General features: G+C 39.2%; 1 protein-coding gene across 4 annotated transcripts in view; it reads left to right on the forward strand.

Annotated features, from left to right (window-relative positions):
* The window catches only part of usp54b (ubiquitin specific peptidase 54b), a 104,737-nt gene that overhangs the window by 51,863 nt on the left and 29,629 nt on the right, over positions 1-23,245 (forward strand). For 3 of the 4 annotated variants that reach the window (XM_047817513.1, XM_047817514.1, XM_047817515.1), the window contains exons 3-5: positions 3,463-3,555; positions 21,245-21,379; positions 23,011-23,124. In XM_047817513.1, coding sequence (XP_047673469.1) covers positions 3,463-3,555; positions 21,245-21,379; positions 23,011-23,124 — 342 coding nt within the window. Of the gene's footprint in view, positions 1-2,972; positions 3,238-3,462; positions 3,556-21,244; positions 21,380-23,010; positions 23,125-23,245 lie in introns of those variants that run through there. The other variant, XM_047817516.1, reaches the window with a different exon arrangement.

The following is a 23,245-nucleotide window of genomic DNA, read 5'->3' on the forward strand; positions in this document are numbered from 1 at the left end:
GATTTATCGTCTGGAAAGAATTTGTTTAAATTTTTGTTCAGACTAAACAACATTCTGAGTATTAACCATCGTCAAAAGAAAGAGGAAAAAGATCGAATAATAAAGGATTTTTTTGAGAGTTTTATCTCTGATGCAGTAGAACACAGTAACAACAATGGAGCTGTATCCACGAATGATATGACATCTTCCACTAAACACTTACACAGTCATTCAACTTTTTAAAATTCACTGTGAGAAGTTTTGCACATACAGTATATTATCTTCCACATTTTTCTGAGCATCCTGTTCACTGCATGCGTTCACTACCTAAGATGCAATGTGACATCATTGGATATTATTTCAGTGCTTGATTGTTTCCTGTGTCTGTGTGTGTGTGTGTGTGTGTGTGTGGGGGGGGGGGGGGTTGGTTGTACACACATTTTCATATAAAGATGTCTGTCTGCTTTGACCTTCTGGGGACATTTGGTTCGTCCCCATGAGAAAAAAAACAGCCTGAAGGTTTTATTTATAAATTGTTTCCTTTCGGATACTGAGTTTATAATCAGGGTTAGATTAAGGTACAGGCATCGCATTCACTAATTGCATTTATAATTATGTTAGTGGAAAGTCCTCATGAGAATAGTAAGCCAAACATGTATGTGTGTCTCTTTCTACACACTGCAGTTGTACTTATGAGCTCATTAATCTCTTTCTGTAAGTGTTAAAAGAAGTCCCACTTTTCTCTCTCTCTCTTCTCGTGCTCAGTGTCCTTATACCCTATGTGCCAACCGCCATTCCTCCCTCCCACCGCCCCCTCACTTCATTGTTCATTTACGGTGCATTGTAAATAAAATAAAGAAGGTGGGAGAAAAGGGCAAACAGCAGCACCAGGACAGAATCTATAATCCTCCTCTCTTCTTGCTCTGTCCTGTTTAACTCATGCCTTCCATCTAGTTATAAAATTCATATTAAAGTTCTTTTATACTTATGACAGGACCATGACATGTATGTATTTATATGCTCTAGAGAACTCTTGCAAAGTAGCAAGTTTGTGTTTTGTGTTAATTTGCCCTTGGGTTAATTTCTTCATGTTCTGTATCTTTATTTGCGTCTCGCTTTTGGACACAGCCTTCGTCTGGTATGAGTGTTTTGTTGAAGTGAACATGGTTTCTATGAGACTAAAACAGGCCAGTGCAGTAGAACCACTGAGAATTTATAGACATTAATGGCAAATCTGCTCAGCAGTCCAGTAATGCTGCTGCCAGAGCTTGAGGGAAAAATAGCTGAGAACAGCGCAGCGGAGAGCAGAATGCTCTGGCAGTGTTCTGGGGTTTTGTCTTTGTGCGAGTCTATGTGCATTTCTGAGAGAACGTTCGGTTGTGTGGAGAAGGTAGAGATGTAATGTTTGCTGCAGTGTTCTAGTATGCGACTAAAATCTGACTCCAGGCGCAGACTCGGAGATCATTTCCTCACACTGAGAGAGATAAAGTGGTGTTGAGAATGGGAAAGAGAAAGAAACAGAGTGAGATTCCTTACATAACCTCTCGTTTTATTTAGCCCAGTCAGGGGGATTTCAGCACTTATTTACTTTAACCCCACACAGATACTTTGAGTGTCTGCTATGAAAGGCATCTTTTTTCCAACTATATCATGTGAAATCTTTGCTAGTATATAAGACATCCCAGATTTTACTTTAGCAATCTGTTTTTCTTTAAACAGAGAAATTAGTGCTGTCAGTTTGATACTGATATTTTTATGGACGGAAGCAGGGATGGATTTACATTCAGTCTAATTACTTGGTAATAATCTGACTGGTGGATCAGTTCAGTTGAAACGTGTAAATAAAACGATTCTTTAGTGAAGAACACCACTGTGTTCTTGCCCTGCTGCTGTCTGCTTCCATAACACCCATCCCAGTGATAGCACTAGTGTGACTCAAGGCCCTTAACCATCTCGGCTCCAAGGGTTTAATTAAAGTTACTTCGGTTAACCTTTTCTTTTACCCAATACCATAAACAAGCCATAAAGCTAATGTTCTTCATAAACCATAAAGATAGATAGATAGATAGATAGATAGATAGATAGATAGATAGATAGATAGATAGATAGATAGATAGATAGATAGATAGATAGATAGATAGATAGATAGATTTCCCAACTATCATGGGTCTCAATCAGCAGATGAACTGTCACTCAATTTTCCAGAACTTCTATATGATTGACCTACGTGGTCCTAAGTGTCATACTTTCTTTTTTTCTGAATGTTTGTTGAACAGTAATTGGCTTTTGTTGAACTATCAGCCCCGCATTGTATGCTGTGTGTGTGTGTGTGTGTGTGTGTGTGTGTGTGTGTGTGTGTGTGTGTGTGTGTGTGTGTGTGTGTGTGTGTGTGTGTGTGTGTTGTTGTTGTTGTTGTGTATGTTTGCATGATTGTAAATACTTGGATATTGCTGATTCAGATCCAAGGTTGCAGGTAAAGTTGCATCTGTAGATATGCTTTAGTCCTGCTTTTGGCTTCTTGCTTCTCTTTGTCACACTTTGTTGTATGGGTGTGAATTAATCTAAAATAGTGCCAGACTAAAGAGACTAATGTAGCCTCTCGTGCATAGCTTACACACAGAGAGGTACAGTACAGTACACAGGTACACATGTACTGTACCTGCTTGGTGCAACAATCACGGAGATGTGATCTATTATTTTGCTTGCATGCTGTTTTGGGTATCAGCACTTTATACTTATATCTCTGCACTCTGCAACAACCATCTCTCTCTCTCTCTCTCTCTCTCTCTCTCTCTCTCTCTCTCTCTCTCTCTCTCTCTCTCTCTCTCTTGCTCTCTGGCTTCTCTGCGATCACAGCTCTCACTAGCACTTCCTTTCTTTAAGTGCTCACAACCCCCTTTCTCTCTCTCTCTCTCTCTCTCTCTCTCTCTCTCTCTCTCTCTCTCTCTCTCTCTCTCTCTCTCTCTTTGCAGTTCCCTTGCTTAACCTTTTCCCTTTCCCTCCTCTGGTCTGTCCTGAAGCTGGGTATTGCGGGGAAGTTGCTTCTGGAGCAGGGTGGCTGTTAAAAGGTGCTGAATTCCAGCTCTGTTGGGAGGATTAAGTGGAGTGGGCACCTGGCACGCGATCAGTGGATATAGGCTGCCAGGGCTTTCTCACATTGTTTGAGGGAGATTGGAGCACTGCAGTAATCTTGGCCAGAGGGAGTAGGTGCAGGACGGGGCCAGAGAGGCATGCTGTGATGTGCTGATCGGTAGGGGGGTGAGTGTGTGTGGGTGCGTTGTGTTGAGATGCTGTAAAGTAAAGTGGTTATGTGCTCGAGCTGGTGCTTCTGGACTCACTGCGCCTCCTTGTAAAGAATCATGGGATGGGACTTTTTGGCCTATTGCCTTATTTAATCTTTACTTTGTGAGTCTGCAAAGTGAATACAGTACACAAAACTAGATCAGACATCCTTACATTTAGTAATCATCTTCTTGCTTTCAGGTACTTTGGCACCTTGACATCTTCCGCAGAAGCTTCCGGCAACTGACCACACACAAGTGCATGGAGGACTCGTGCATCTTCTGCGCTCTTAAGGTAAGGGCGGTATGCATTATATATGAATGCAGATTTATATAGGATTATATAAATCTGCACTCATAGGCATGTTCTTGATCTGTTCTCAAATACTGCTCAAAGTTTTTATGGTATTTGTAAATCCACAGCAGAACAATGCACAATTGAACTTAAGACTACAACAAATAATCAATCAAATCAAAAATCTAATTATTTTATTAATTATTATTGATTAGTTGTTTGTGTTATGAATTATGTGCTTCGTGCCACATGTAACAATGCTATTTGTCTCAGTTAGCATTTAAAGAATATTAATTGTAACTTTTTCTGATGATGTATTGTACACTGTATGGTAAAAGTTTGTGGATACCTGACCATCACACTCATCTGTGTTTGTTGAACATCCCATTCCAAAGCTGGTCATCCCTATATTGTTATAATAACCTCCACTCTTCCGGGAAGACATTACAAAAGATGTTGACTGTAGGGGAATTTTGCACATTTAGCCACTGGTGCATAAATGAAATCAGACCCTGATGTTGAGTGTGGAGGCCTGGGATGCAGCCAGTTTATGCCTAAACGTGTTGGCTGGGGTTGAGTTTAGGGCTCTGTTCAGGACACTCCAGTTTTTCCAATGTGACCTTGACAAACCATGTCTTCAAGAAACTTGCTTTGTCTGCAAGGACATTGTCATGCTGGAACAATATTTGGTTATAAGATATTTAAGATATTTGGGCTAAATATCTTATCTAATGTAAAAAGAAGGGAAATTCTAATGTTACAGCATACAAAGTCATTCTGGATAATTTGTACTCCCTGTTTTGGCCTACGTTTGTGTAATATATTGTGTGTCCATAAACTTTAGCCATACATCTTAAATCTGGAAAAGGAACATTCAAAAGAAAATAAGGATTAGCTTACTAGCAGTAAAATCTGAGCTCCTTGGTGGTTCAAAGTAGAATTCACGTTCATGCTGATCCCTATGATGGGATTTTACTTCGTCTGGTAAAAAAAATGCTAGTGCAAATAACAACACAGCACAATAACACTGTAACTGTGCTTCGTATCCTTTAACCTACCGATTCATGTCATGACTGCGAGCGCTACTTAGAGAGGATTCTGTGCTGTGATCTATACCGCATAATGTTCACTGTTAAGTAGTATGCTTATATAATAGTGACAGCAATGATATGATGAAGAACTGTTCAGCATATTAGTATTAGGTTTGGGATGTGATGACCTTACTTTAGGATATAACTGTCTGCTTTGTTTTCTCAGTATTAAGGAAACTAAGTAAGCAATATTAGAAATATTTGAGAAAAATCCTTTGTGCTCATTCAGGTGACTCTTGTTTACTGAGAACCAGGTGAAAAAGCAAATCTTTTTAGTTGCTTTAGTGCAATCGCAGTGCATTGCTGTGTAGGGACATACTTATCTGCACTGAGGAGATAGCTCCATGAATCTGTGGCACTGAATGAAGCAAACCAGCCCACCGATCATACTGTAGTTAGCGAAATGTAGAGAGCAAAACTATACATGATCACTTCTGCTGGCTTCTGGTGTGTGTATTTTAATGATCTGATCTGTGTTCTCTGTGTATTTTATTAAGTAATTTGTGTATTTTTTATAGCATGTCAGAGACTTTAGTCACGGGCTGATAATATTAGCTCTAGCGATGCATCAATCCAATTTTTTCAGGTGCTATATATGACTTTTTGGAACTTGGACTCAGGAGCATTATGGGACATTATGGGACATTTCATTTAGCCCTTTTTATGTTTCACACAGGATACATGAAGAGCGAACACGTGCATGTAGATGTGTGTTTGATACAAGCCTTGTTTACAATGTTAGCTAGTTAATATTAAATAAAGTGGATTAGCAAGCTACATAGATTGAATAGGGTACAGCTATATATTTTTTTTCGTTGCTACAAAATCCTTTGTTATAAGGGTTATTGCTGGGTAATACAGTATAGATGATACAGTAGTTCATATACTTACCTGTAGATGTCTGTAGGACTTTTTTTTTTACCAAACTAATCAGTCCTTCCAGGATTTCACAGATTTTCATTTTTATTTTTATTTTTTTGTGATTGTTGCACCAAAAGATGCTTGTTTTTTATTTTTTTTTTCCTTCAGAAAACAGCTTGAATTGGTGAGATTACCAGCACAGGATTCATGTTTTAAACTCCTACTAAAGAAAACACCTGAATAATTACTTTATATAATAGATGGATTCATGGTTGAGGAAAGTGAATCAAAGAGGTCTTTGACTGACTACATGTTGTGATGATGCCATAACACATGTCTTGGCTTAAGTCAAAAAATTTAATTCTCCAGCAAATATGGTGTCATTTGCTTTATTTTGTGTAAATTTCTGCAATCGAAATAAAAAAAAGGCTAAATTCTGCAGGGTTTGATAGGCATTTGCTGCAGTTATCGGTTACTGGTGTGTGCTGCTAGCAATGAATTTCTCATGCTGAATTTTATGTTTAGAGAGTTCAGTTTGCTTTGATTAACATCATTAATTATAAAATGCATTCCCGCTGCTGTCATTCGTTAGCTTTATAATAAATGAGCGAAACAAATACATTCCTCATGGGTTCAGCAAGAATGAAAATACCAAAACACCACTGTAAAGATACTGTATGTTACAATTGTGTGGTATATACTCTCAATGGCCAATAGTATCTGGACACTCATATGTGGGTCTTATGAACTTGTCACTTGACTTCACTGACCTCACTAATGAATGAACATAAATCCCCATAGCCACGTTCCAACATCTAGTTGAAAGCTTTCCCAGGAGAGGGAAACTTATTAGGGGAATAAGTCCAGATTGGGATGTTCAGAAAGTAAATAATGTGATTCTGAACTGTTCACAAACTTTTGGTTATATACTGTACTGTATGTAGCTTTATAAGTACAATTGTGAGGAAAGTAAGTCTGGACTTGTTGATAGTTCCTGAAACAAAACATCTAGTAAATCTGTAAATAATAACCAGAAAATTACAAATAATTTTATAAAGAATTTCTACAATTACTCTGCCATAATTGTGAGATTTTCCTTGGGAATTTCATGTTTTTTTATGATATTCACTCTGTTTGTGGCTGCCTGGAGAAGATCTCTATCCTGAGAACAGGAAGCTGCTTCGCTGCCTCACTCTCCTTAATGGAATTTAGTTCATCTTCATCATCACCGTCATCATCTCTCTTTCCCTCTTGGTATATTTTTTTTCCCTCTGCTCACTGTGTCTAATGAGAGTCATTTTCTGGGAACGAAAAGAAAGGAAGATCAGAAGTATCAGCAAAAGTTAGCAAGACAAAGAGCAGGATAGAGAGGGTAAAATATGCCGCGTGCCTTGAATATCATGCACAAATCTTCATCTCACATAAGGTCTTAAGCCAGTGTTACATTTGCATTAAATGCAGAAGGCTAGAAGAAGCCTAAAAGCTGACAGGTTTTTTTTTGAGTGACTCTAATTTTAGCTGTGGCTCCACACGGCTCCATCATTTTTACTTGGATGTTAATTCCTGAAAATAGCAACACATCAGCCAGCTGTATATTCCTGTCACCTTGCTGGATAAAAGGTTCTGTAAAGCTGCTTTGAGACAATGTCAATTGTTAAAAGCTCTATACGAATAAATTGAATTAACTTGAATAAAAGGGATGGTGTGAACGAAGAACCCCTTAAAATAGGTCTAATAGATTTGTCATCCGTTCAGGTTTTAATCTCCTTTTAATTTTTTATGCCTTTTTGTTGACTACTGGCATTTTTTTCATCTCTACTGACTCCTTCAGCTGCTCATCATTTCTGAGTGTTGCCACGACTACCTGTTACCTTGACTACTTGCTGGCAAAAATGCTTGATCTCAGTGAATTTGCTTAATGGCAATTGAGCAGTGATTCTCTCTTTGATACTGTAGTCTGACTGCTTCCTTAACTTAATCTTAGCTTACCATGAATTACAACAGACAAGAATCATGACATGTTTCATGGTCTTGAGAAATGATAGAAAAAATATTACTCAGTAAAAGTGGAAATCAGGTAGCCTACTGGTGGTCCAGCGGCAGGATCCCACGCTCTCATTGTTGTGGCCCGGCTTTGATTCCCAGGCAGGGAGCTAACCCAGCCACTGAAGAGCTAAGTCTCAGTACCAGTGTCTCAGTACCGGTGTCAAATCCGGATGAAATGGGAATGTTGCATCAGGAAACCCATCCAGCATAAAACCTGTACCAAATCTAATGAGTGGTGACCAACCCTTACAGGGAGCAGCTGAAAGACCAAAAGTAGCAGATTTTGAATTATTTGCACTTGTGTACCTGTGTAACATAAGCTACAAATTAAAGGTTTAGGATTCCCCTAATGACTGGCCTTAGACTTGCATCATAAGTCAGTTTTGAGTAAACAGACTCATAGACAGTCTCTTGACTCATTTTCTTGCTTATAGTTTTTTTTCTTTCTCTTGATTCTAAGCTGTTTGCACCATGTTCAGAACATTTGGTGGAGTTTTCTTTAAAACACTGCTCAGGGGGCTGCTTCTTCATAAAAATCTGGCATGAGCAAATCTTTTACGAGCTCAACTCCTTCGCCTGATGGTATTCCAGAGCTATAATGTTTGCCATTAGAGTTTCAAATCAAACCAAGTTTAGGAAAGGTATAGTAAAATGTCAAACATCAAGTCAAAAAGTGAGTATCTTGTTGCAGTGCTATAAATAGAAATGTGATGTGTAGAATTGTGCAGTTCACCTGTGGTTTGGAATGAAACCTATGTAAAGGCAAACGTGTGATTGAGTCTCGCCCAGACAGGCCAGAATGGGTCCTGTGTGTGGTGTTGTGTATTCAGACCAAGTGTGCAACCCCCTTAATGTTTACATCTGTTCTTTTCTGTTGTCTTTTGTTAAGAAAAGAGCTTCTCTTTTACAGTTTTAGTGTTAAGTATGTTTGCACTTGTTCTGCAGTCATAATTGTTGCTTTTTATTCATGAATTTAATTCCATTTTTAAAATTCATTTATAAATGTGGCTTATCTTTGGTCCACGAGCATCATATCTGTCTGCATGCTCCTGCTGATTCCACTTACTAGCTTGAAGCTACATAAATAAACAGAGATATGGTTTGCAAAGACTTGTTGATCTGTTTGGGCCTGATTTGGCGACTCTGCGGGAAAGCCATTTGGTCTTCAGGGCATTTAAAGCTGACTCAGATGAGAACCCAGCAATCTGTGGTGGCATATGAGAGCAGGGGAGCCTTCTGGTGCAGTGTGAATCTCGTGATGACAGACAGGAGGAGGTCACGTCCTGAGAAGCAGACATAAGGTGACGCATGTGGATGTTTTGTACTGTACGTGCTATGAGTAATCACACCTGCCGTGTGTCCGTGTGTCAGCGTATGAGTGCCACAGCTGAGATGTGAATTTGTTCAAAACCAAGAAGTACAGCCTAAAGCTCTGATTTGGCATTAGACATGATGTCATTTTCAGTCTGAACCACAGAGGTCTTTTTTTAATGTCATTAGTGTGAATTTTCAGATCATTATTTCCATCTTAAGCTCATCAGTAGCTAAAAGACTATAACACGTTAAATGAGGCATCCTCACACTTTTAAACAGATTTGCATTTATTTTATATATTATATATTTTTTATATATTTATTTTATTTATATATATATATATATATATATATATATATATATATATATATATATATATATATATATATATACACACACACACACAGACCCATATGTGCTTTCCTTCATGAAAAATAATATTGCGTTTCTGTGTGTGTTCTTCATATCAGTGCCATGTTTATGTGTTCATGTATTAAATTCATTGTAGAATTGTCATTTTCTATCTTTTCAAATTTTTATCATTTTACACAGGGCATTAAGTAGTCATTTTCAGGCACAGTTTGCACGATAAGCTTTATTAAAATGAACGTAAATGTCAGACGACAAATTTGCGGCCTCTTCGAGTCAAGTTTTGCACTGATCCTTCTCATGTTCGTGCAGCTTCTCCAATTTCTGTCTCTCTACCCTTCCGTATTTGTGTGGCTGAGGTGCTGAGACAGCACAAAGCATGCACCGGAGTTGGCCTGTGGAAAGCAAACTCCACAATAATGACTAGACATATCACACACATCCACATACAGGCTGTGATTTATGAATGTCGACGATGATTTGCTTTCCCTCACTATCACTCTCTCAGTTTGTTTCCTTGCTTTTCTGTGTCCTTCATTTCCTCTCTTCCGTTTTCTCATTCTCACATGCTGTATTAATCCTCTTTGCATGCATTAATGAAATTTCCATATTCTGTTAGGAAAAAAAAAAAAAACACTTTTAGTTTCCAGACTTACGATCTGGCTAAGCACATAAAAGGGTTAGCAGAAGTGTGGAGCGATGCTTTGACATTAGCTTGGAGCAGTAGCAGAAAAAAAAACAACGATTTTTGGGAGCTGATTGATGGCTCTTCGGACAAAGTATGTTTGGAAAGAAAGAGTGAAAGTCTTCTTTTCAACTTGATGACCTTCAGGTTACAGTGTTTTTTATTTTAGTCTGGTAGCAATGCAGCGATCTATTTTTAAGCTATTATACTGATATTAGCGCTCTGTGTATTGCATAGATATCAACCACTAGCCACAGCTCTAATATCACTGGGAGTGAGGCAGGAATACACATGTTCACACTTCGGTGCCATTTAATGGAACCAGTCCACCCACTGTTATGTTTGTAGAGATTAGATTTTAGTCAGAAAATCTACAATCTACAGTATAATCGACTTTAAACTAAGTTTAGGATTTGACCCTGGTGAGGTGATGTTTTTCATTTCCTCTGTACTGGAGGGACCATGTGTGTTGTGAAGCACATTTTCACACTTTCCGTTTCTGCCAATAACACATGCGACACTTACTAATGCACTCTTTAATAAAATCCTAAAAGGCAATCTTTCTAAAGTGGTTTCATATTGACTGCGTAACATTATTGTGTAAGGTTCTACATTACAAACCTGAAAGGGTTCCAGAGAGAAAACAGCATGGCTGACAATGTGCTCTGACCCCAACATCCATAGCTGAGATAGGTGAAGAAAACCGTTTCACTGCACTGTAATGTATCCTAATGTATGTGGGCGCCTGACCATCACTCCCACATGTGGTTCATCCCAAAACTGTTATCACAAAGTTGGAAGCACACAGTTGTCCAGAATGTTTTTGTATTCTGTTGTTTTAATAATTCTCTCCACTGGAACTAAGAGGCCTAAACCTGTTCCAGCATAACAATGCCCCTGTGTACATACAAAGCTTTGTAAGTACACAGTTTGCAAACATTGGAATGCTTAAGGGTTCTGAACAGACCCCTGTCCTCAACCACACTAAACACTTTTAGGGATGTACTGGAACCCTAAATAAACCTCAGGCCTCCTCACCCTACAGTACATCAGTGCCTGATCTCACTAATGCTCTTGTAGCCGAATGAGAAGAATTTCCCACAACCACGTTCTGGAAAATCTAAAAGAACACAGGTTATTATAACAGCCAAGGGAGACTAAATTTTGGAATGGAATTTTCATAAAAGCACATCTGTGCATGATGGACAGGTTTCAACCCACTTCTGACCATTTTATTTATGTACAGTACAAAAGTGTGTATGTGAAAAACAACAATTTCAATCATGTAAACCTTTCTCCTTGTTATTCTTGCCCTGTAGACGCAGATTATTAATAAACAGGTTTTGGTAAATACACTATAACTAAACACAAGCTTTTTTTTAATGGAATCGATCACCATTCAATACAGCAAACTCTACTCCAACAATTTCAGTTCTATGAACTATGAATCTAAAAGCATTCTCATCCTTGGTGGCTTATGACTTTGACCTACTGATTGGAATTGCTGGACCTCTGAGAAACAGCATCTGCTCAGTTGTATCCTGTCAGTGTATCCTGTAAACCTGTCAAAGTCACTGGAGCCAAATGGGTAAGGGAATGCAAGCATAATGGATCTGCTCATGATGTCAGGCTGGAACAGGAATTGAGGTCACAACACCACTAATCATCCACACCTAGTGTTGTTGGAACATTTGTACCCTAACCCTGTTACGCCAACTCACACCATGTCATCTACAGAAATGCTAGGGAATGTCTCAGCACTCAGTAGCACTGAAATGTCTTTGTGATTAGTAGTTGAGTCAAATTACATTGATTGCTGGTAGAAAAGTCAAAATGACCTGCGTGACTGAAAACAGATATTATTCTAATATTATTATTATTATTATTATTATTATTATTATTATTATTATTATTATTTTACACAGCTGGAATTTTTTCTCACTCAGCCTCAGTCCAACGTCATCCAGCATGACCGATTCAAGGCTCTGTGATGCTCCATCAGGCTTCCTCTGCACCCACATCGTGTTGTGTAGGCCAGCGTGGAGCCTCTCACAGCTCTAATAGAGGCCCATTAGTGTCGGCTCATGAAGCCTGAGTTCCAGTCGTTGCAGGTGTCGCTCTTCAGCCATTCTCACAACAGAATCCGTTTTGAAATTTAATGATCTCACACTGCTAATGTGCGCTGCAATATGCTCCTCACTGCAAACAGCAAATAAGTGTCGAATCGTGTTGCGTGTGTTTACTTGAAGGCACTCACAGAGAGAATACTGGATCGCACACTACAATTCCATTTCTTGTTCCAGTTCTTGAAAACATTAAATCAAACCAGATACATGCAGAGTGTTTGAAGAGCTATTTCTAGAACACAGTTTAAGCTTCTTGCTCAGGGGCCCAGGAGGGGCAGCTTGGTGGCCCTGAGATGATAAGGTATTGCTTCTTTCCCGTATGTACAGATTAGCAATTGTGCCCTGACATCTGCTGTGCAGGGCATCGTGCAGCAAATGGTGGAAATTTGTCTACATTCGATTCCAGTTACTAACTGGGTAATATAAGTTGTTTCCCAGTTGATGGCAAATTACATCAGACAAGTGTAATGAGATGCTGCTAACTTATGCAGAACATGAATTTTTTTTTTGAATAAATAAAAAAATAATAATAATCATACAACATGCTAATTTAAAAGATATTTATAAGTCGTTTTTGTCGACCATCTTGTATTTCTCATCCCGTGTCAGCACCTGGTAGCTCCACCCCTCTTTCAATAAGTTATGAAAGCTGTGACTGTTGAGCACATGAAGTGTCCAACAATCCACACTTCATGTTTTTCCACTGAATAAGTGCACCATCTGGGTAGTTGAAGGGCACTTCTTGATGTAATTTTTAGTGTGAACATACTTCTTCTTCTTCTACTTTCGGCTTTTCCCGTTAGGGGTGGCCACAGCGAATCATCTGTTTCCACCTGACTCTGTCCTCGGCGTCCTCTACTCTTTCACCAATTAAATTCATGTCCTCATTCAACACATCCATATATCTCCTCTTTGGCCTTTCTTTTGATCGCTAACCTGGCAGATCTACTGTATATTGTATCCAGCATCCTTCTAACAATATAGAGTCTGGGATGTGGTAGCTCAGTGGTTAAGGTGTTGGGCTACTGATTGGAAGGTCATGGGTTCGAACCCCAGGTCCACCAAGCTGCCACTGCTGGGCCCCTGAGCAAGGCCTTTAACTCTCAGTTGTAAGTCACTCTGGATAAGTCCCTTCTCTGAACATGTCCAAACCATCTAGTCTTTCTGACCTTCTTGCCAAATCAGCCAACCTGAGCTGTCACCTCTTATGTGCTTGTTCCTAATCCTGTCCATCCTCGTCACTCCTAAAGAGAACCTCAACATCCTAATCTCTGCCTCGTGTCTTTTCCTCACTGTTACAGTCTTTAAAAAAAAACATCAGTGATCAATTAGTTGAATTTTTCTGTAACGCATTTTAAAGAGGGAGAGAAGGAAAGATACAGTATTTTAAAGATTTCATTCCAGAGGATCTGTAAGACTTCACTGCTCCATTAGTTCACTTAACAGTTGAATGATTCACAAAGCAGCACAGGAAATTTGGGACAGTTCTAATGGCATATAGAAAAATCATCGTCAGCATTCTCAGGATGACTGAGATGTTCCTCACAATGACTGGGGTGAATTTTCTGAACCTGTAAGTGAAGGTTACAAAGCTGCAACAGTATCACAGCAAACCTGTTTTGTAGATTGTAGATTGTAGATCGCAATCATGACAAATAAACTTTCACCAATTCACAATAATAACTGATTGAAATCCACAGTTTCTCAGAGTGGAGCCTGGGGAATCCCAGCGGTCTGTGGGAACAAAACCAAGAGGTCATTATTAGTTTTATTCTTTGTTTCATTGTTTCTTTGCTATTTTATTCTTTGCTGGAATCACAGCCCAGTTATTACATTTGCATTACACTACAGTTCTTAGAGTTAGTCTTTTTGATTGGTCACCTATCCAAAACCTCAAAATCTGAAAAGAAAACAGGACTATACAGAATAAATATTATATATATATAAGCTAATATCAAAAAAATATAAGCTAATATCATTTTATATCAAAAATCAAGTCTCAGATTAAAAGCCAAAATATTATTTTATACTTTTGTATCATGAGTCTAATATTTCAATTAAATTAAGTTGCATTTTGGTCATTAAACACAATCTGTTCTGAGGAAATCTGTGTCTTTTTTTTTTTTATTGTTTGAGAAACCCTGAACTAGCAGAAAATATCATTGATGTATCTACTTATAATTATAGATTGCACACCATATTTGAATGTATCAATAAAGGCAAGAAAGAATTACAGCAGGCATCACACAAAAATTGTCCTGGCTTTCAGTATTTCTAGTACAATCTTTATTTCTTTGTTAAAATGCATTCGTATTTTATTAACAAACATCGGTACCCTTCACCATTTCCTCAATGTTTTGCTCTTTACCTTTGTCTTCCTCTTCAGCTGTGTTTTTATATTTTCATTTTATTTTCAAAGTTATCCACTACCACAGTCCTGGAGAATCTTACCGGAATTTGACCCAGCGACACACGAGAGAGCCACAGAGTCTCCGAAATTTCATTTTTAGATTAATAGTTAAGAGTTATCAAGAATTAATAAACAGCTGTAAAGATCACTATAGACTATTTCCCTTCCAATGATATTAAGTAAATATATTAGCCAAATATACTGTTTATTGAAAGAAAAGCCATCATAGATTATGTTGTTGTCAAGTTCAATGAAACTAAAATAGACAGGAACAACCACCTTAGTTTCATAATGGAAATGAAGAGAAGACATCGATTCTCAGTACAGCCTAAGCGTACATGATATTATTGTGGTGTGTTCCATGTAGAAGCCATGATTTTGGCTTTAGATTGCAATTGATAGAAACAATTTTGCTCCGATGGCTTAGGACTTAGAGGCACTCTGATAACTTTAGGACTGATGTTACCATAAACAGTTCCATACACTGCAAGTATCCATCAGTGAACAATTTTATAACATCAACAAAATAGACCTCATATTAAAACTAGAATGAATTTCCTGGTTACACACTTGCACTTTTTGACCATATAGTACACAGTTATAGAAGGGATGTTTGGTCACAGGGTGTTTTTCTTGCCACCATTGCCTCAGGCTTGCTCATATTTCTTCATAAAGAGATAAGCATCTTTGTTACAATATCCATTGTTAAAAGCACAACAACAACAATAATGATAATTTGTATGTATGCAGCACCTTTTTTTTTTTTTGCAAAAAAGCAGATCAATGCTGAACGGGCTTCATCTTAAATAAGCATACATCCCCTCAAAGCTTAATCCTTATTAAAAATCATTTTAACTTATTTATACTTTGTGTACAATAACACAATCTCAGTTAAATTTAAGAGTCTCTACATTGTATGATCCTATTATTCTATTTTCCGTTCTCCCTAATATAGTCACGGACATGTTCCCACCCATTAGCCAGCTCTCAAATGACATCACACGACAGACTGCAAGGGTGAAGGCTAACACATGCTTCCTCATGATTGGCTGCTTTTGTTGCAGCGTAACACACAAGCTCACGGTTGTTTACAATTAGCTAGTGTCACAATGATTGCCCCTCCCACCCAGGGCAGGGATAACAGTTGTGTCATTGGGACTTATGGTGTCTTGATGATATCTTGCTGATTTTAGTGTTCTTAGAACCTGCATACAGTATCTCATTCTTACGAACTTCAATTTTACTCAGTGTTCACATAAGTAGTGAAGCTAAGTGGCTAGTACATATTGTCCATTGTCAGCACTCCTGTTGTAAGATAACAAGCTCAAAATACATGTTTTTGCTGTGTCATTTAATCTGATGCAGCTTCCTGATTAAACGCAATATGTCTCCGTGATGGAATTTTATAGAAGTGAAAATAATTACGCAAAAATGTCCTACGTGCTTATACTGAACCATAACAGAGTCCCATATCATTTCATAGAGTCTGATTTCAGTAACAGTGATGTATGGGCATGTCTTGAGTGAAAGAGAACTCTTTATCGATCTGTGCGCTTGGGTAAGAATTAATCCTGTTTTTAGTTTGTTTGCTTGCTACAGAATCTGAAAGCCAGCCATGAGTCACCAGTGTGGCTTTGTTCCGTAAGCCCAAAGAGCCATCCATTCATCTTCAGTAACCTCTTTATCCTGATCAAGGTCACGCTGGGGCACAAATACACCCTGAATGAGACACTAGTCCATGGTCCTGTAGGTACACACATTCACACTACACAAAAGTTTGCTGCCATTTACAACAATATCTACAATAAACAACAAAATCTAAATCGAACGGTATTTGATCTAAATATTACTATACAAAAATATGCTACAAAATTGGTACAGGTGAGCAACAACATGGCAGCAATAACTGACAGAACAAAAGAGGCACATCAGTCATCTGTGTACACTCAGAAGCACAAGCAAGTCAAACATCTGCAAGATGACAGCTGTTACATCCCACCAACATCACTGTAAACATTTTTCTCACCTTTTTATTATGCAAAGGTTGTCAAACTGCCATGAACTAAAATAGAAGTGAAAGGAGATCTCAGTGAGACAATGAAAAGAAAAGTAGACAGATAGACAAGCAGATGGATGGAATGATAGATAGATAGCACTTTATTGAAGGATTTCATCAGGCAGATATTGTAGAATACACAAGACATGGAACGTAAAGTACATAAATAGCAACAGAACAAGATTCAGTGGTAGAAATAAAATACAACATGCGCTGCATTCACTTCTTTACTTTTATCTGATCTTACAGCCTTGATGACTCAGATTGGATTGGAATTCATGTGTTTGCAATGTAAACAAACCTCATGCCTGAAATGACCCACATTTAATAATCACTGATGTGATGTGAATGAAAAAAGTGAGGTGTGGAACAATACTGTTCGCTCAGGCCAATGTGAGTTTCATTTCAAAAATTGTGAATGACAGTTTAATTGTCATAAATCAGCTGTCTAACAAGAAATTGAGCACTTTCACCATTCCAGGTTTACGGTTAGTATAAGGTCTTATATCATTAAGCTGTGTAGTCGGGACCTGCCGGCTGGCAGTAGCAACTGCAAAAATTATTCCAGCTGGATGCTGGACATTTAGGTTATTCGGCAGTAATTCACATTAAATAAATAAACAAACAACAAAAAAACTAACTAAAAAAGTTCAATGGTTAAAGACTTTACTTTATCTAATTTCCACAAACATAACATTTCCTGGGGGCACGGTGGCTTAGTGGTTAGCACGTTCGTCTCACACCTCCAGGGTTGGGGGTTCGATTCTCGCCTCCGCCTTGTGTGTGTGGAGTTTGCATGTTCTCCCCGTGCCTCGGGGTTTCCTCCGGGTACTCTGGTTTCCTCCCCCAGTCCAAAGACATGCATGGTAGGTTGATTGGCATCTCTGGAAAAATTGTTCGTAGTGTGTGAGTGAATGAGAGTGTGTGTGTGCCCTGCAATGGGTTGGCACAACGTCCAGGGTGTATCCTGCCTTGATGCCCAATGACGCCTGAGATGACGCACAGGCTCCCCGTGACCCGAGAAGTTCGGATAAGCGGTAGAAAATGAATGAATGAATGAATGAAATTTTCTTTGTTGATCTGTTGCATATGAGCACAAATCATTGCAGACCAATTTAAATCTTTTAATTAATCCGTTATTCCCTTTTAAAGAACTTGTGGTCATATTCCTAAAAACAGATGTAGTAAACTTACATATTAACTATAGACTTGTCTGTTTTTAGTTGCATTATACATCATACACTGCTAGATTTTATTTCATATTAAGGAAGAATGGTAAGTGATGAGTTGAAAACACCTGCACTAATCATTCCAGACTCAGTTGGTCCATAGTCTGTTTTACTGGGGAGAAGAAAACAAGTTAATTGCGGATCAGCGCATGGCAGAAGTCAGTGCTCATCATTTATGGTACATGAACTATACACATATAACCAAGTGCACACTGAAAACCTGAATATTCTAGGGTTTTCTTTTAAAATTGTAAAACTGAGATGACTGATCGTTTGTTATTATTAGGATTTTTCAGGTGTTTTATTTGTTAACCGTTTTTCCAGTACACTGGTGTTCCATTTCACCAGCAGAATGGAAATGGACCTTTGAGAAATTTTTTAAAAAGTATAAACAAATGGATTACTTTATTACCCTGGATTATAGTGGTTAAAGATATAACATTTTGATCTGTGTTTGTTTAAAACATTTGTATAAATTTATTGCTCCTAGTAGTCAAGTCAAGTCAAAAGTCGAGTCAAGAAGCTTCAACCGTATATAGCTGACACACTACAAATTCTTAAAGCACTGTGTGTTAACTTTCATAGGAGCCTTTAACCACCACTGTGGAGTGTCACATGACAAAGGGCAATGCTAGCCAGTCTAAACATTAGCTATTTGACTAGTAGGCCAACATATACAGTAACTATAGACGAGAGAGGGAAAATTTGTGTAAGACCAACTTGAATTAATGTGAGTTGCAATGTGTAAATTATGTGAATGTGAGAAAAGAAATTGGTATGAGAAGTTGAAGAGATATTGATGCAGATTGCAATGAATTCTGTGGAATTTTAGCAGTAAAATAATGCTTATTACCACACCTTTACTCCTTCAACAAAGTATCCGGTTAATAGCAGAGGAGCATATAACTGTAGGGCAGCTAAGGTTGATCTTGCTAATTGCTTTCATCGTAAGAATACACATTACTGCTATCTTTTTGTGGATTTGCATTGGAACATTTTGTTAATTAGTGCAATAAATTAGAATATGTAGTTAATTATTGTGTGTGCATGTGTGTGTGCATGTGTGTGTGCGTGTGCGTGTTCTTTGTGTCCTTGTGATTTGGAGCAGTTAAGAGAATATGTTGGTTTCTTGTGTCTTTGAATGGAGGTTAACATCTTGCAGGCAGACACCTCAGGGCCTGCAGCTAACAATGAAGCACACAGTGTGTGTACTCATGTGCTTGTGTGTATGGTTTGTTTTCTCTCTGCATGTGAGTATTATTGCATGGTTCCGGTGCAGATGGGTGAGTTTGTTACAGCTCTGGGATGGGTGGACTGACTTTGATCTTGTGTGAATAACAATCTCATTCTTTCCACACTTCACAGCTCCGTCAGCTTATTTTGTAGCGCTGTCTCACAGAAAGGGGAGTCTCAGAGCATTTTCACCCTGCTTTTTTTTTCTCTAAACCTTAGCACTTTGAACCAAAGAGTTTGTTCAAGTGCGAAAGCTGTTTTCTTGTCAGTGTGTCCTGGGACTTCTCCAAACACTGGTCTAGGATGTGCCTTAAGTAAACCTGAGTACAATACATATATGATGTCTCCAATAAAACCTTTACACACACACACACACACACACACACACACACACACACACACACACACACACACACACACACACACACACACACACACACACACACACATACACACACACACACACACAGAGGTTAATGCTGTATTGGTATCCTTCTAAGTGCTGATCTACTCACTGAACCTCACAAGACATATATCTGCACTTAATAGAGCACAGAATGAGGCAGCAAGGGGGATGTGGAAATGAGTGTCTGTGTATGTGTGAAGGAGGACAGAGTAAGATTGTGTGTGTGTATGAGAGAGTGTGTGAGAGAGAAAGAAAGAGAGAGAGAGAGAGAGAGAGAGAAGAGGACATTAAAAATGTCGGCTGGTATAAATTATACCTTCTTCTGTGCTGAAGCTCACCCGCATGATTAGAGGATGGGAGTGATGGAGTAGAGGAAAATTGCCGTCCCATCATCTAGCTCTCGCTTAGTGAGATAGCTACAGTACCACTGTGCCTCTCTATACAGTACATTCTGGCTCATGTTGGTGCAGTACTGCAGTCGTCTCTTTGCATTACTTGTTCCAGTGTCATCGGCATATCCTTCTGACTTTCAACTTTATTTATACACTTATTGACATACCCAACACATACTGTAGAACCCAGTGTATGGGTGTGTAACATATTCAACACATACTACGCACTTTGTGGGGTGTGTTTGTTGTGGTGGGCTCAACTTGTGTCTGTTGCTTGATGCTCCTGTTATCCTTTTCACATTTATTAGTGTGTAAAGCAAATCAGAGGTAACGTCTAGTGCTAAAGACGTTATGTCACTATAGCCGTCACAATAGTTGCTAATGTCAGTGATTTTAATCCGTTAGCGCTGCTTATGTGCTGTGCTGAGATGAGAGGCTATTCTCTTACAGCACTTGGTTAGAGGGTTCAATAGCAGCCCCAGTGCTGATGGACAGTGTGATGGATTATCTATCGACAGTTTTAAACAATGGCATTGTTTGAAAAAGCTCAAATAATGGGATACAGTAACTTTAAACTACAAGCTTCTCCCTTTTGTACAACTCCAGAACAAAAGAGGTATATGCTTTAGGGATGTAAATAATTATGGTATCTGTATTTGTTTAACACTTCAAATCTCTGAAGCCCAGTGTGGGTGTGGCTTAAACGGAAGAGTGTGTTATATATAAATAAAAAAATAGTTGCCCTTTTCTTTACCCCTGATCTTTATCACTGCTCTACAACCACCCTACCACTGAGTCGCCACTGTCCTTTAACTGCTTTACCCTTGCTCTATCACTGCCCTGCCACTAAGCTACCGCAGCTCTTCAACTGCCCTACCAATGCTCTAGCACTTCCATACCACTGAGAAACCACTACCTTACCATATTGATAAAACCGCCCTTCAACTGTCCTACCAATGCTCTACCACTGCTCTGCCACTGTTCTACCACTGCCCTACTACTGAGCTACCACTGCTCCACAACTGCCCTACCTCTGAGCTACCACTGCCGTTAACTGCTTTACCAATTCTCAACCATTGCTCTACCACTGCTCTACCACCGAGCAACCACTGCCCTACCACTGATCTACCACTGCCCTACCACTGAGCAACCACTGCCCTACCACCGAGCAACCACTGCCCTACCACCGAGCAACCACTGCCCTACCACTGATCTACCACTGCCCTACCACCGAGCAATCACTGCCCTACCACTGATCTACCACTGCCCTACCACCGAGCAACCACTGCCCTACCACCGAGCAACCACTGCCCTACCACTGATCTACCACTGATAAAACACTGCCTTACCATTGAGCTACCACTGTCTCTCAGCTATTAAGCTACCACTTTCCCTCATCAACTGTCACACAGACTGTGGATGTGCTGATACGATGATACTCATGTTTGTTTCTTTCTTTTTTTTCTTTCAGAGCATCTTTGCCCAGTTCCAGTACAGCAATGAGAAGGTGCTGCCGTCAGATGCCCTGCGCAGTGCTCTGGCTAAGACCTTCCAGGATGAGCAGCGCTTCCAGCTGGGCATCATGGACGACGCTGCAGAGTGCTTTGTAAGACCTGCATGTCGCTGTCTCTCTTTCACCCTCAACTACTGTTTTCTGATTCTCCTTTCATTATGTTTTCACCCTTCCCATGCCCTCCTCTCTCAAATTTCCTGTTTCTCTGTTTGACCTCATTGACATTGATCTGATATCGATTTTCTTGTGTGGATATTTGTGTACACACACATTGGATGGACGCGTGGCCAAAGAAAATAGGCGGGTTGACAGTGTAGGGAATCAGAGCTAGTTAATAATGGGTACCACATCCGAGTAGTTAGGTTGCCCTTGGAAGATACAATGCCAGTGACAATAACAATGTCCTTTTCTTTTAGAGCTGCATTTATTTTTTTATTCATGCATTAATTTTTCTTCTGTTAGTCCATAATTACACAGCTTTATTACACAGTATGCGAGGAGTCTTATAACAAGCTGTTTCAGTCTAGTCTTCACACCCTTGGCCACGTCACTAATCGTATATTGATTATTCTGCCTGTACCTGATTAAGGCATGAGGGTTCTGTTTATCTAACAATTATGGCTTAAAAGGACACAAAACATCAATACTGATAATTGCTTTTAAGCGAATAAGCGATTGAAGAGCATGGCTGAGATCATTCCCTGCCTTAGCAGTTGATGCTCACTTGCTGAAGGAGCCTCTGATCAGCTCAATCTTAAATAGCCATTTATATGCAGCTGATTCTTTACGTGTCAGGATTTTCCACATTTGAGAACATTTTTTGTTCCCTGGGTCACAAACGACAACGTCATCAGAGTGTTATTTTGTTCAATTAGCAGCTCTCTGGGAGTTCTGCAGCGTGGTGCTGTTTTAGGCTTCGGCTCAGTATTTTTAACCAAAGCTGTTTTAGCTGTTAAATCTGGTTGCTACTGAATTTGGACTGAATTTATTGAAGTAGCTCATTTAGCTCAGGCACTGGGCCAGGTGTACTCATCCTGCCCTATACAATGCTCCTTTGGCACTGCCCCCTGCTGTGAAAAAGAGACTGACACTTCTGCTGCACTCTTCGTTTCCTCTCATCGGGTTACGTGCTCCACACATCTGCACCACTACAAATAAGTGAACTCCGTTATTATCTGAGCAAAAACTACATACAGACAGTGTTATTGTTCACCCACTTCTACAAGTTTGTGTTCTAAGCTCATTGAAGAACAGGAGAATATGGTGACGTATAGTCTTCTACATCTCTTACTAAAGGTTTCTTTTTCTGTCTCTTACTTCTTTCTTTCTTTTTTTTTTTCATTTCCTTCACTCGCACTTTATCTCTGTCTTCCCTGTTGTGTATCCCTGCGTCAGGAACTAGCAGCGTGATCGATTGATTTTAAATTTCTTCAGCTGGGGAATCAAAAATGCCTCTTATGAAATATAGATGTGTTCTTTTCTCTTGATCAGATTAACGTGAAGTGAGTGCTGACAGTGAAAAATGAATAAACGAAACAGAGCGGCCCGGCTTTCTTGACACACACAGAAACACAACTCGCTTTGGAACAGCACGGAGCAGCAAAGCCCTAGTGCAAAATATCCTAGACATCCTAGACAGCTCAGGCGAACAGAAAGCGCACACGCACAGCTTCACACCGAGTGAGGTGAAAAATGTATTTCCTTTTTTTTTTTTCTCGGGATAGGAGAACCTGCTCATGCGTATCCATTTCCACATTTCCGACGAGACTAAAGAGGACATCTGCACAGCCAAACACTGCATCCCACACCAGAAGTTTGCCATGACACTATTCGAACAGGTCAGTTACAGTATATTAACATGCGGTGTCTTTCACGTTCAATCCACAAGGATATTTATTTTCTATTAACTCCAGAACTATTGGCACCCTTCATAAAAAACAGGGTAAACATATTATGAGC

This window comes from Tachysurus fulvidraco, chromosome 8, assembly GCF_022655615.1.
Source record: "Tachysurus fulvidraco isolate hzauxx_2018 chromosome 8, HZAU_PFXX_2.0, whole genome shotgun sequence".
NCBI lineage: Eukaryota > Metazoa > Chordata > Actinopteri > Siluriformes > Bagridae > Tachysurus > Tachysurus fulvidraco.